Source organism: Atractosteus spatula, chromosome 14 (assembly GCF_055471065.1).
Source record: "Atractosteus spatula isolate fAtrSpa1 chromosome 14, fAtrSpa1.hap1, whole genome shotgun sequence".
Taxonomy (NCBI): domain Eukaryota; kingdom Metazoa; phylum Chordata; class Actinopteri; order Semionotiformes; family Lepisosteidae; genus Atractosteus; species Atractosteus spatula.
In genome coordinates this window covers 5,823,577-5,837,411 of record NC_142719.1, presented here as the reverse complement: position 1 = coordinate 5,837,411, position 13,835 = coordinate 5,823,577, and the positions used below count along the sequence as shown (strand labels likewise).

Sequence of the window (13,835 nt, the reverse complement as noted above, 5' to 3'; positions counted from 1 at the left end):
AAAACAGATAAAGGCAAGCGATACATCCATTTCAACAGTTCATGTCTCGTTACATTGCAATTGAGTTAAAATATTGCAACAACAACAAAAATAAAAATGGCTCAGTCTTGTGTCTGATCAGTGGTTGTTTTACATATGTTTTTACGTTGTTTTGAAAAAGTCTTTCAAAAAAAACGTTTTGCATTTTCTTTCAGTGCCACAAAATTCCTATTTTTTGTTTTTATGCTGGCTTTCCACACATGTTCATAAGTATTTTGTGAAAAGCCATCACCCTTTAACATGAACCTTTTGCACTTACTGTATGTCTTTTAATGACTTTTCACTGGGTTTCCATTGTTGCTGTACAGTACTGTATGTGCAGAGCCTAAAGCCTCTGAAATGGTTTACAATGTTCTAGTGTTGGGAGAGGTAACAAGTCACTGAAAATGCAAACTATGCTTTGACATCAGTACTGTACTGTAAAGAGTTTTAAAACTGTGATAGCTGAAAGCATTATAGATTTACAAAGCAAAAAATTAGGTTAGAGGTTAATGATAGTTTTCAGAACTAGAAGAATCTGTGTTATTAATTGGTAGTAAGCATAAGAGGTATAGTGATAAGACTGCTTACCTTAGATTTCTTGTACATATTCCAGCTTTGCTACTGACACCTGCTACAGTATGATGACCTCAGAAAGTCACATAAATCCCTTCTACTTGGCCTGAATGAAAAACTTGTGATCTGTTGCATGTGACAGAAGTTGTAGATGTTGTACAGCTCGTTTCACATCTTGGTCTCTTTGAATTCTTGTGGAGACAGGAGTCTGCTGAGCAATTACTTGTTTTTACTCGGTAATGCAATTCAGGGTGAAGGCAACATGCTTCCTTGCTGAAACTATAATAGGAATAAAAGACCACCATTTTCTGTGAAAGTATTTTGGCAAAGCATTCCCTGGCATCAGATGAGGAAAACTGCAAATGAACAAATTGCAAATTGAAAGAAAATGGAAAAAAAGGATGGATAAAAAATATTAAATGAAAACTTTGCACTACGCAAACTAACCCAGGCTTTTTATAATATTTAAATACAGAATCACATTAACTGTAAGTTTTGATAATAGAAAATGTAATTAAAAAAACATATTAATATCTTTTGGGATTGCTCTTTGTCACAAAAATCCAATGAGTTTGGTCTTTTCCTAAGACAGTCATGCGATACTGGAATGCTGCTTTCTGGGATTCTCTTGGCTGTCTTGGAAAAGGTAAACAATTTGAACACTAACAAGTAATGCTCGGAGCTATTCTTTGTGCTTGCATGAGGTGGTGCTGGTCTGCGTGTGAAGGCACGTAGCTGAAAGAGGTTTTCAGCTTTGTGTCTGGAAAAAAAAAATGTGACTGCATGTATTTATGGCACTAACAGAATGATTTGCTTTACTTGGTGAAGGGCGTCACGAATGATGACCACCTGAAAAAGACAGACTAGCAGGGTTTTCAACAAGCAGTCAAGGAACCACTGGGGGTATCTGGACACTGTCCAGGAGACCCACAGAAACTAAGAGACACATTCCAGCCTTCATGTGCATTAGAGTGTAACAGGCTCACACAGTGGACCTACTCTGGCAGCTGTAACAGAGGCTTCCTTACTGGGGAAGAGTTCACAAAATGTATACCACCGACCAGAACAAACTCCTGCTGCCGAGAATGAGACACATTGAAAAAACAGCTGGTTTGTCCTCACTAATCCATTGGGGCGCTGGAAAATTCCCACTTCCGAAATACTGTTCAAACCATGGCCTCAGGTCTATACTGTATGTTTTTGAAACACTTGTTTTTATGAGCTCTTTTGTCACTCTGCTACACTCAATGTGAAGTAGTGTGCTTGCTCTTAGATGTGAAAAAAATACAACCATCCATTTACATTACATGGGTGACTCCATTAAAACAACTTTAAAACCAGTTCAAAAAGGAAGGCACTCCTCCAAAACAATCTTTAGAAAGGTTATCATTATCACACCTTCCTCTTTAACTGGGACATAAAAATGGGACATAATAATAAAACTGACTTCTGCACTGAAATTATATAAAATTGTAGAGCAGGGTACTACTATACAATTCTGTAATATTGTAGCATGTTCTGGATTTTGGGAACATTACAAACTAGTTGGAACTAGTTGCAAGTTGTTTTAAATGATGTCACCTGTGTGGATTTTATCAGTGGTTAGGTTGTATGCCTGAGCAGCTTAATAAAGCTGAAATGTACTTGAAGTCTGAATTCCTGTTTTGGTACTCAACACAAAATCCCACAATATACAGAAACACCCCTATATTTTGTAACTCTAAGCATTTGGAAATGCAGAATCTGGATTTTTAAAGGCCTATGATGACCATACCCTTCATTGAATGTTTAATAATACAAACACTACACTGAATTCCATTTACTTTAAACTTTTTTCAACTACAGTATGATATTTTTTAACCTCAAAGTAGAGCCAATAACCACCTGTGGGAAGTTAATGCTTTATTGATAGATCCCAATAAAACATCAAAAAGTCACAACATTTATGTATGAACATGTAACATGTCAGCAATCAACATAAAACTCAAAGAAAAGAACAAGTGAAGAGCATGCTTTTTGTCAAACATTAAAGTAGCATCTCTTTTCAATGGCAAGGAGAGAAATTGGCATAGTTTTCAATAAGGTGCTCTACAGCAAGAGAGCTACATTACTTTAAAATGATCCAAAAACATTCTTTCAAGATTTGTAAAACTTACATTTGGTTTTTGACAGCATTGAAACACTTAAAATGATGCACTTGTCTCCGTATACATACTGTATATAAAACATTAAAAAGCTGCTTGCTTACACATACGAACTCATTACTTTCATGTAATGCTTTACAATTGACAAATTTACTTGATTTACCTCATTAGGTAACTGTTTCTGGTAACTTCTAGCTTGACACACAGTGCCAATAAAGGTGAACAACATGATTCTTGTGGAAAAACCCAGTAACCATGACTGCTGCAGAAAACATTTGCAACAAAAATCAAAAATAATATTTGAGTCTTGCATAGCTCCTTAATTACCTCCAAATCATATAGTCAAGTCAGCCTATGCCAAGAGAACTTTGATTCACAGACAAGCAAATGTCTAATTTTTAGGATTTGTTTTGATACCATACTATTATGAAAATGAAATTTACCCCCTCCCAAAGTAACAACTAAGGGAGCTTTTTTGTGAAGCAGCATACTGTATTTTCCACAGTTCTAAATGTAATCTATGAATTTACCCAACATCCCCGCCTTCCTACATAATACAAAAGATGCTAGCTATTTAATACTGAGGAACACAGGGGACAAATGTTTTTTTAAATATTTTTTTTCTTTTTCTGAACAAATTAAATAGCTGGTAGTTGTACACAAACACAGGTTGTAAAGAGACCACACCAAAACCGTTATCAACAATTCCGCCAGTCAAATGTGACTGTTCATGAAAAATGAAATCATTAAAGATACAATATGTATCAACATGTAACCACTTCTTTCCTGGTTACGAGAAAAGCTCCTTTAAAAGCATTATATTTATTTTTATAACAGGCCAGGAAGTGATTTTTCACCTGAATTCTACATTCTACAAATATAACTGAATGGCAAGATAAATTTCCCACTAATATTGCCTCTTCTTATACAACGACCCGCTCTTACTGCAAGGAATCCTCAGACTAGAAGGCAACTACTATTCTAATCTATCTCAAGCAAGTGGTAACTGAAGATCACATGCTAGTAAAATCCCAAGCTTCAAAACACTGCGATAAAAAAACATGCCGAGACACTCTGAAATGCAGAGGGGGTATTCCAAGTCAGACAAAGCACCCGATGTTCAAAAACATCCACCCTGTGACTTGAGGGTTAATATTTCAGCAGCAAGTCTCTGGGGATCTAGCAGGTAAGGGAATATGCTCATAACTTTGTCTACTTGATAGGGATTAAAGATGGCAAGCAGCTTCTTACGGACCTCCTCCCTGTCCTTGTCATAGTTACCATGAGGCTGAGGCCACTGGTGCTGGTCATTAGATACTGGACCTGCTATGTGTTGAGGCATTCTGTGGTCCTGAAGGCTGCCCGTTCTAGACTGTGGAGCTACTTGGAATGGATCGGACCAGTATTCCCGAGCGTGGACAACACCTGGGCTGTACTCATTCTGGAGGCTATAGCGATTTACAGCAGCTGGGTATGTAGGCCTCCCATAAGCTGAAAAGCAATGTTGGCCACGTCCAAGAATATTGGGATTTTGGGAGGTGGACAAATCCTGACTGTACGGCTGGAGATTTGCACCAGCTGACATTGCTTTATGAGAGCAGCAGCTGTACTGCTGGTAGCTGTCATGCCTCTCTGGGTTGTTAGAGTGCAAATAGACTTGCCTGTTGCCCAGACAGCAGCAGGATGCTCTTTGTTCAGTCACATAAGACTCGGAATGACATGCCTGACCTCTGGACATTTCAGAATACTGGCTCTCATAAGATCCCAGGCCTGAATCCAGATGCTCTTGAGAGTTAAAAACAAAGGAGTCCATATTGGTAGCAGATGGATGGTTGGACCATTCTGATTGGCTAAAGGGGATCTTTTTGGAAGGCTTTCTGCCAGAGGGCATTCCTCTGAGCACAACCATGTTTTCAGTCACATGACCCTTCTTTAAAGAGTTGCGTCGATCAAGTGTCAGCTTCTGTTCTATATCCTGCTCCAGAGAAAACACGGAGCTGTGTTCATGATGCGAGGATTTGTGGGGCAAGGCTGGCTTCTTCTCATCCTTCAGAGAGCTGGCAGGAGTCCCAGCCCTCACAGTTGATAGCTTAGCATTCTCCCGGAGTTCATCCGCCACTGAACGCTGGGTCTGGTTGATCCGCTCCGGGTGATAGAACTTACATTTGATTCCATATGTGCACTTTTTCCCTATAAGGAAGCAGAAGCATACAATGAACACAAATTAAGTGATCTGGTACCTTAATACTCTTCAGTGTTGTCAGGCTAGAGTCAACAGAAACAGAGTTTGCCAATAGTTAAATAAAATTAGAAAGGTGGCAACAGAAAACAATATTCAGTTTCTACTTTTTATAGAAGAAATGTATTTAGGTAGCTTTTTTTAAAAAATGAACTATATATAGAAGAATTAAAAACACAATCAATGTTTTGGTACTAGAACCAATAACATTTGATATGTTTTAAATGTCTTTCGATAGAATTCAATTTACAAGCAAAATGTTCACAATTTGCAAGGGATAATTATCCAAGTGCCAACATCTTGATCAGGTTTGAGCTGTGTTCAGAAATGTGCTCTTGAAGGGTCTTACCATATGGACAGTGCTGTCGTTTTAATTCCTGGACCAGGGGTTTCTTCCTGAGGAAATTATCCAAGCTGGGACCATGACGTCCAAGCGGGTCATCAGGAGGCATAAATCTGAGTGAAACAGAGAAACATTTAGGCTCACAAACATACAGAAAATCATTTTCTACAATCCTAAATTTACCATGTGCTAGATGCTCGGTCGAACTCTTTCGAAAAAGAAGTCAGCATCTCCATATCACGAAATGACAAAGAAATGTTGAAATAGCATAAGAGACTAGCAGATAACAGAGTATAACATAGTACAGGTGACTTATCATATTCAGTGTGTTGTAGGCTTATAATGAAAGCAACAGGTGTAAACATGGTCCTTAATTAAACATTTTTTTTAAATCTAGAGCAATGAAGTGAAGAAAAAAAAACTGTCAAAGAGTAAAGTACAGCGAGCTAGGCTGAACAATATTTGACACAATCATTCACTCCATGAAAACGGGCTGCGTAAACTGGCGCATGGCTCCGATTAAGGTAGTCTGAGGGAAGACACGCATGGTCCTCACCATCTGTCCCATGCTTGCAATGCCGAGACAAGCTGATTAACAACACAATCGCACACTGGATGGGTGGAGGGGTTAAAACGTAATATGTGGCTCAAATCAGCAACATTGTATAACGCTTTCCCACAGCTGGGGGATGCTGGGCCGCAAGGCGGGCAGCGCCTTCGCTCACTTGTCGTTGACGAAGGAATACATCAGCAGGCGCTCCTCTATGAAGCGCCTCCACTCAGGCCGCTCGCTCTGCAGGTCGCGGTAGGTGTCGTTGGACACAATGATGCCGTCGGACTCGTGAGCCAGCTTGACGATGAAGCGGTCGTCGTAACAGACCACCCGCTTCCCCCCCACCCGGCGGGAGGGCGTGAACACCACGATCTTCTTCCTCTCCAGGTCTCGCAAGATGTGCTGGTCTAGGAAAAAAAACCCGAGAAGCACAGCGGAACCATGAAACCTGTGGAACCTGGAACAAAAGCATTGTTTATGCATATCCTGATCTTATTCTTCATCATGCATCTGAAAGACGTCATCTCAGGACAGTCTGGCCATCGCCTTTCAATGAGGAAATGAAAAAGATTTTATACTAAAATTCCCCAGAGAAGAGGTAGGTATGAAGTGATCTGCAGATAAATCACATTTGAAATTCTATTTCCTTGTGGGGCTTTCCCAGCTGCGTTTCGGTCTCCTTTCTTCCTGGTGTTCTGCAGAACACTTACCCTTTCAAACCCTCGCTCACAGAATTTGATTTCAGAGGGCAGAAAAACCAAGCTACATGGTCCAGCTGCTGAAGCTTTAGAAAACTAATACTGAAACAAAATACCCTGACAAAACAGTCATAACCTGCAGGTATCTCCATTAGTCCAGCAAGAAGCCAGGGAAAAGGGATTAAAGTGGTTTATCATTCACTTACTCAAAGGTTCATAAACACTTTCAAAGCTTGGTCAACTCCCCTATCAAAGTACTGCTGTTATCTTTGCACCTTTTATAATGTAATAACACATTCAACCCTTAATAAAGGGTTGACAAAGTGCCATAAAGAGCAGGAAATAACTGCTGAAAAAACACCGGGAAATAAAGCCAGATAAAGAGAAGAATACAAGTATTGTACAGGTGGAAAAAAAACACAAAGTGGATGGCGGCCTTCAAGCTCAGAGGGCCAGGACCTGCCTTGCTCTCTTTGACATGGGTGCCTGGCCATTCATTGTAGGTTAACTCCAGACATTTTGCACAGTATTCTGAAGCAGTTATGCATATGTCAGCCTTCTGTGTGAAGATATGTTTCAGGATGTATCACGAACTGTGTGAATCAAATTTTACTGTTTTATTGCATATGTGTTGGGCCTGATCTTCCCTAAAGGCAGCGTGCTTATTTTGTAATAAATCAAGATTAGATGGGCACTTTGCCTGCAGTTTGCCACATGGAAAATCAGGCTCCTTATATCTTTTTAATGGCTATTCATTTTAACAATATACATTTTGACAGCGGAGAGGAAGAGGGGTTTCAGTGTAATTTGTTTAAGTGATCAGAACAAGTCAAGTTAATAAGCAGGATTAATTTACAAGAATAAATGCAGGAGGAAACAAATGATTGACTTCAAAAAGTAAAACTCATGGACTAGTCTGCACAACTATAACAAGGCTTCAAAAGACGTTTTAAATGGCTTAATTTCTATTTGGGTGCCATTCTGTCATGTCTTTGCATACTAACAATCAAGCCGATCGTACATCCGAAGCATGCTGCATCAGAAAAGCAATAATTATCCAGGCCTTCATTCCTCTGTTGTGCAACATATTATCCTGATTTGGCATTAGAAAATGCAAAGAATACAGTTTTTAGATGTACTGGTCATTTCAGAAAAAATACAGCTGCCTTTTCGAAAAAAAATCACTAATGCCTCTGGTGATTGAGTGCATAAACTTAAGACTTCAGACTACAGCAGTGAGTCACATTAACAGGACTATCTTGTAATGGGAGTGGATAATTTGTGATTCACTTGATAACCTAGATTAACAGGTGTAGTAACCTGTATAATCCAGAAGTTATACATAAGGCACTTTACATTTGGCACCATTACAAGCACTGCGCAGTCTTCAATTGGTTTTGTAGCATCTTTTCTGTACGTTTGATCAGAAAAAAACAGCTTTTCTGTTTTTCCAAATTTAACGACTCACGCAATTAGCATGTGAAAATAACTAAACTCCTATTGGTTAATGGTCATTGTGTAATTAGGTATGAAAAGAACATGGTATGAAGAAAATGGTAAAAACCAGAAGCCTTATTTGTATTAATCTTGTACTAATCATGTGCATGTACTGTAGATAGTATGTGGAGTGGATCAGGAATTTCAAGTATGGATGCAAATTGGTACTATTAGGAGCAACACTTTTAAATGCAATTTAGTGTATGTAAAATAGGAATTAGTCACCAAACATATTTTCCATACACATTTCCATTCTTTACCTGTTATAGGTACATCAGGCCTGGGCTGTTCTTTTCTCCACGAAGGCACAAATACTGTAATGTCGCTGTGGCCCCGCTCCAGAAAATAGTTCACTGCGAGCTGAATCCCCCGGCAGGAAAACACCTCCTTATTTCCATGGCTAAAAAACAAAACACCTATGATTACTAGTTTTGAAACAGACTACTGAGAAATTAAGTCTTAAAACAGATGTTTGAAAAAATAATGTCTAAAGCCAGAACTGTATTAATTACGGTAGTGATGACTTTGCCCAAGGCCCAGTGTGACAGGAAAGGTGCTCACTCCATGTGATTATCGAACTTTAGAATCCAGTAGCTGTGAGGCTGAGCCTTGTTCATGATAATGTCTCATCCAAAGGGCAGCACTTTCAACAGCACAGTGTCCCTACTCACTAAACTAGGGCATTGGTACAGAAACTGTGGTGCAGAGGGAAGAAACCTCTACTCCACCAATACTAATTAATCAGGTTTCTGCTTTTTCCTTGAAGGTCCACCATACCAGTACAACTGACAATTTCGAAATGGTACGGGTATACAATGTACAAAAACAACTGTCAATTCTAAGAAAAACAAAAATGGCAGTATAAGAAAAAGTTAAGAATTTAAATTGAAGGCTCTGTTATAAGAAAACAAAACATAATCATCCTAAAACACCACTTTCATGTATACTCAGATACATCAATAAAGAGTTGAAAAGGTATAGTTTTAGCAGACAAGGAAACAATTTTAGCATATTCTGCTTTTTTGATGCTATACATCAGGTAAGGCTTCTTTGTTTTTAATCACAACATTAAATTTTAAAAACCATCCTAATTTTCTATATTGAATTAAAACCAAATATAACACAAACAACACACGAATACCACCAAAAAAACACCAAATTATTCCTGAATTAATCTGTCAAATAAATTAAAAAATACAAAACTTGTAGATTGTGAATTAGTAAAAGTTTCTAATGGATCACAAATTCAAAGTTAACCAGAAAGCAGAGAACACTCCTAAGGTATTCCTGTATCATACTGCAGTTTTTTTTGAATAATTAACATTGCAAAGAATTAGTTGTACACCTTTTCATTGCTTTTTTATTTTTAAATACAGTAAGGCTTAAGTCTAAAAAGAAAGTTTTAGTTTTTAAATCACAATTAAATGAAAATCTGAACTTGTTTAATTCCTATCATTGGTTCTATTGTGTGAATGCAGAAATCAATGAATGGTTGAATGGTATGTGAAGAATTCACAGTATCATTAACTCAGAGTATGGACATTTAGTCAAGTGCAAAAAAGAAGCTGTAATATTAATTTAGATTTATAATTTACAAATTAAAGAAATATAACTCACATGAAAGGCTATATACACAATATCTTTCACACTGAAAAATAATACAAAATCCATTATAGTATTATATTTTACCTATTATATTCCGACTATATACAGTACATGCCTTATCTTACCTTTTTACTATGAATAAAAATCTAAAGGCACTGAAAGACCCTCTTTTACAATATTACTTTCTCTGTAATGGTCTATACTTCATTTCACAGTGTGTTCTTCCAGATTGCCACCCATACAAACATGATATCCGATAGATACAGTAGCTGAAACGTTCTGACTAAACTACAGAATGCTGGGGTATAAAAAATTTTTATAATGACAAAATAAATCTTTGAACATTTGTACTTTTGTCACAGATGCACATCTTATGAGGATATGTCATATGACCATATAAATATGCCACTAACTCAGTGACCAGAGTATAATTCTGAATACCATGTTTGTATAAAACGCACGCTAGTCTTTAAAAACTAAATATAATTCAAATTACCGATACACCAGTGATGCTCAGAAAAATATCTACTTCTCAGAAATGTCAGCAAGCTTCTTTCCTTGCAGCGCCTATAGACTTCACAACAGGGCAATGCTGCCAAGCCTGTTCAGCCATTCCTGTCCATTCTGAAAATTCCCAAAGGAGGAAGTCGTGCTTTGATTTGCATTGAGATTTGCATACACAGAATTAAATACAGACATACAGCTTACCAAGAAAATTATTCAAAAACAATCTTTAGGTGGAAAGATGAAGGAAGGAAAGCAAATTTCCTGTGCTCTTTGTAATGTTCTATTTCACCTTTAGACCGGCCCTTGGCTACTGCCTTACAATTATTACTGAAGATAACCTCATGAATCTTTACGACAGAACAAACTCAATCATTGATCCTTTGACTATCGGTTTTGGGGGTATTGCCTTGAGTTAATCCTTACATCTCAAAAGCAGACCGTAGAGATAAAGATACAACAGAGTAAAGACATACAGTATATGGTAAATTAATTAGAAAGATTGATGGTTTGATTTTATACCCTTGCACTCCGAGTGACAGATGAAAAATAAAATAACCTACAGAATAGCATTAATTGCTCTAGACAGGTGCCTGTAAGTTGTTGAGGTGTGTCTACCAAAACACTAGGAAACACTTTTATATTATAAGGGGAATCTTGAATATTGTGTTCTGACAGCTTAAAAACATTTCAAATGTTGTGTGCTGTTAGAACCTTAGAATTACCCCTGTCCACTCCAATTGCTTGCCTAAGGCTGTAAAGATGCCTAAAATAACAGGGACTCTCAATAATGCACTGGGTGCCCATCACTTTGATTACCACAAACACAACAGCTTTATATTCTTCTGAAGTAAAACCGTACAGAAATCCGTTATTGTTCTGCCCTTCTTATAACAGCATGTTTAACAGTAACGTATGGTACAAATCTAAGCTGCGTTGGCCAAAAGTGTCAACCAAATAAGTGCCTAGTAATGTAGAAGCGAATAAAGTGATCAGACAGCCTACAATGTGAACTTGATGAATGTGCATTCACTAAAAATGTCATCGACAGACTGTTGCACATGACGATGAAAGAGAGGAATTTCCCACATTCCACCGTGAAGTCAAATGTTTTCTCACAGTATTATTGCTGTGGTATGTCACCACACTGTACGCGGCAAGAATCAAACACCCACATTGTGAAATAAAGTGTAATAAAATACTGTAAAAAAGAACAACATTTGAAGAGGACTAATGGGTATCTACACACCTCATGGCAACATTGCTTCCATCGATCACGATCGGTTTCAAGTGACCACCCTCCTCCTCGTCCTCTTCAGGGTGTGGCGGTGGGGAGGCTGATAGGCTGGAGGGGGTTCTGGCTGAGCTGCCCCCTCGAGAAACTAAGACGGGGCCAGTGGGGGAACCTGTGACCCCTTCCCTTTCTGAAGCTGTGGCCCCACACCTGACCAGCTCACCCAGCACAGTATTGGTGTCGGCGTTGACGCCTAGCTTGTGAAGAACCGCCACCACCTCATCCACCGAGTAGCCCAGCTTGCGGAAGAAGTCCACCTGCATCTGAAACTCGCTGGCTTCCAGGTGTGCCACATCTGGACTGCCCTGCTTCTCCTCCCTGGAGGGATAGTGGACGCCTCTGTCCATCCTGGTGAGGGCGTGGGAGCCTTTGGAATGTCTAGTTGCAGACGGGAAGCTGTTTAAGGACAGCATATGATCTTCATTTACATATGGTCCATGAACACCTGAGTTTCACAAGGAAAGGCAAGTCTCAGCAGAGGTCAGCTGTGTTTCTTCTGAATTCCCAGACCATCTGGGGGAAATCCACTAAAGGGCTTATCTTATGTTGAGAACCATCCAGGTTCATGGTTTCCTCCTTATGATGATCACTTGGGTCACACCTAGTTCCTATAAAAAAAGGTTGAAGAAAGTTATGTAAAATAGTAACAATATGCCAGCACAGTTGCATTGTTATGTAATGCTGATATTTTTTTTTAAGTCTGTGAATATTTGGCCTCACTGTTGACTTCATACCTGGGGGCAGGGAAATAATAACACCTTCTTCTAAAAGAGGCAAAAATAAAACATTTTAGAATGTGTCTCGGATTTTGCTCCACAGTGTAAGATGGTACTGGACATGTCTTAAACCCACAGTGTCAAAACATTTACATTCCTCGTTTTATACATTACCACTTAACCACCAATCTGAGGAGCAGAGGCAAATCACGTTTCATACCGTGCTGCTCCCTTAAATTTTAAATATTTAAAGGACCACTTTAAACTATTTCCCATTATGACAGAGTGCTGGCTGCTTAAAGCAGAACTGCAATTCAAGTAGAATTTATCTAAATCACAGTGCAAGACCTGACTGTGAACAATCTGATGAATATCTATTTAACACAGATAACCAGTTAATACAGCTATCATACATTAAACATTTATTTTAATTACTGGGCCTTATCTGTGTTGTTTCTTAAAGAACCACTACACGTAATTTGCAGGGGGGTTTTTACACTTGTGAAACAAAGATGTGCCGCCGGGAGTAGGTGAATAAGAAATTATTCACTAGGAAAAATACCTTTGTCTTCACACACCTTTCACAACTTAAACAAAGTTCCACAGTAATGGAGTATGCACTTAATCATACACCAGCTGAGAAAAGCGTTTCTAGAAAATCTGACACGAATATATAAATAAAAACACCAATAACACTTGTTTGGACTATTTTTAACGTTCTGTGGGTATAACAAATATACCCGCTGTCTTAAATTTAAGAAATAATAATAACTAAACATTAGTCGAATGGTGTTTTATAAGGCATTTTGTGTAATCCAAACTAGACAGAACACCCATCTAAAATATTTAACTTTGGGTAAAACAGGCCGGCATAAAAACACAGCCTCAATCGTCCAGCTAACCGATACTTGTTTAAATCAGAAATTGTCATTGGATTGAAATGAGTAGTACAAACCTTTTTAGAGTGGAAGAAGTCGCACAAACGGAAATTAAAGTACAACTGGAAGGAAAAGAACACTAATCTAACGTCACCATAAAGTACTATTTAGGGCGCACGTACTGTACAACAGAAGCACATTTATTTAGCAAAATCCGATCGAGCGAGTTTTGCTTTTGTAGTATATTACTGGTTTATGAAATACCTAATGCGAAGACGGACGGGCGACACCCTCCTTTATTTTAACCCCCTTGATCTTTTCCTTTGACTGTCAAACCAAACATTTTTATTTTAGCTCCTGAATTAATTATGTATGTTTTTTAAAAATTGAGGCATGCATAAAGCAAGTAATGAAACCAAAAACACATACCGCCGCCTGTTTAGAATGGCAGAACTCCATTTTTGTTACTTCTTTTCGCTTGTAGGTGTTTTTTGCATTCCAGTTACGAAGTACAGTATAAAGTCTATTCCGTTTCGCCTCTCTGCCTTTATAGCATACCTGCCTGATGTGACATCATAGGGTTGCCAGGAAGGTAAGCTAAACAGTTCAGTCTCCTTCCTGGTTTGACATACTGTAAGCACAGCCTGTCCAAAGTCACAAGGAAGTAAGCTAGATAATTATTAAAGCCGCGGTGTGAACAGTAAAGGTAGAAGCCTTCTCTTTTTTTCTTTTGTGAAAGAGTGGGTAGGTATTGTGAAACTTCGAGCTCT

The 13,835-nt window shown here is 38.4% G+C and overlaps 1 protein-coding gene across 1 annotated transcript; it reads right to left on the bottom strand.

The window, feature by feature from the left end:
- Positions 1-2,482: 2,482 nt before the first annotated feature.
- LOC148820471 (endoribonuclease ZC3H12A-like) lies at positions 2,483-13,580 on the bottom strand. Its single transcript, XM_088932937.1, has 6 exons — positions 13,495-13,580; positions 11,427-12,079; positions 8,329-8,468; positions 6,046-6,280; positions 5,327-5,433; positions 2,483-4,928 (listed from the first exon to the last, which is right to left on the bottom strand). The coding sequence occupies exons 2-6, from the start codon at positions 11,882-11,884 to the stop codon at positions 3,859-3,861; spliced, it is 2,010 nt and encodes a 669-aa protein (XP_088789063.1). The 5' UTR covers positions 11,885-12,079; positions 13,495-13,580; the 3' UTR covers positions 2,483-3,858.
- Between the last annotated feature and the right edge of the window lie 255 nt (positions 13,581-13,835).

What these genes read in the sequence shown, in the direction of transcription:
- LOC148820471 (XM_088932937.1), bottom strand. Translation starts at nt 11,884, where the DNA reads ATGCTGTCCTTAAACAGCTTCCCGTCTGCAACTAGACATTCCAAAGGC. An exon ending in GCCTGATGTACCTATAACAG is followed by an intron (nt 6,281 to 8,328) that starts GTAAAGAATGGA and finishes TTTTTTTCCTAG; the next exon opens with ACCAGCACATCTTGCGAGAC. An exon ending in TATTCCTTCGTCAACGACAA is followed by an intron (nt 5,434 to 6,045) that starts GTGAGCGAAGGC and finishes TGTTTCACTCAG; the next exon opens with ATTTATGCCTCCTGATGACC.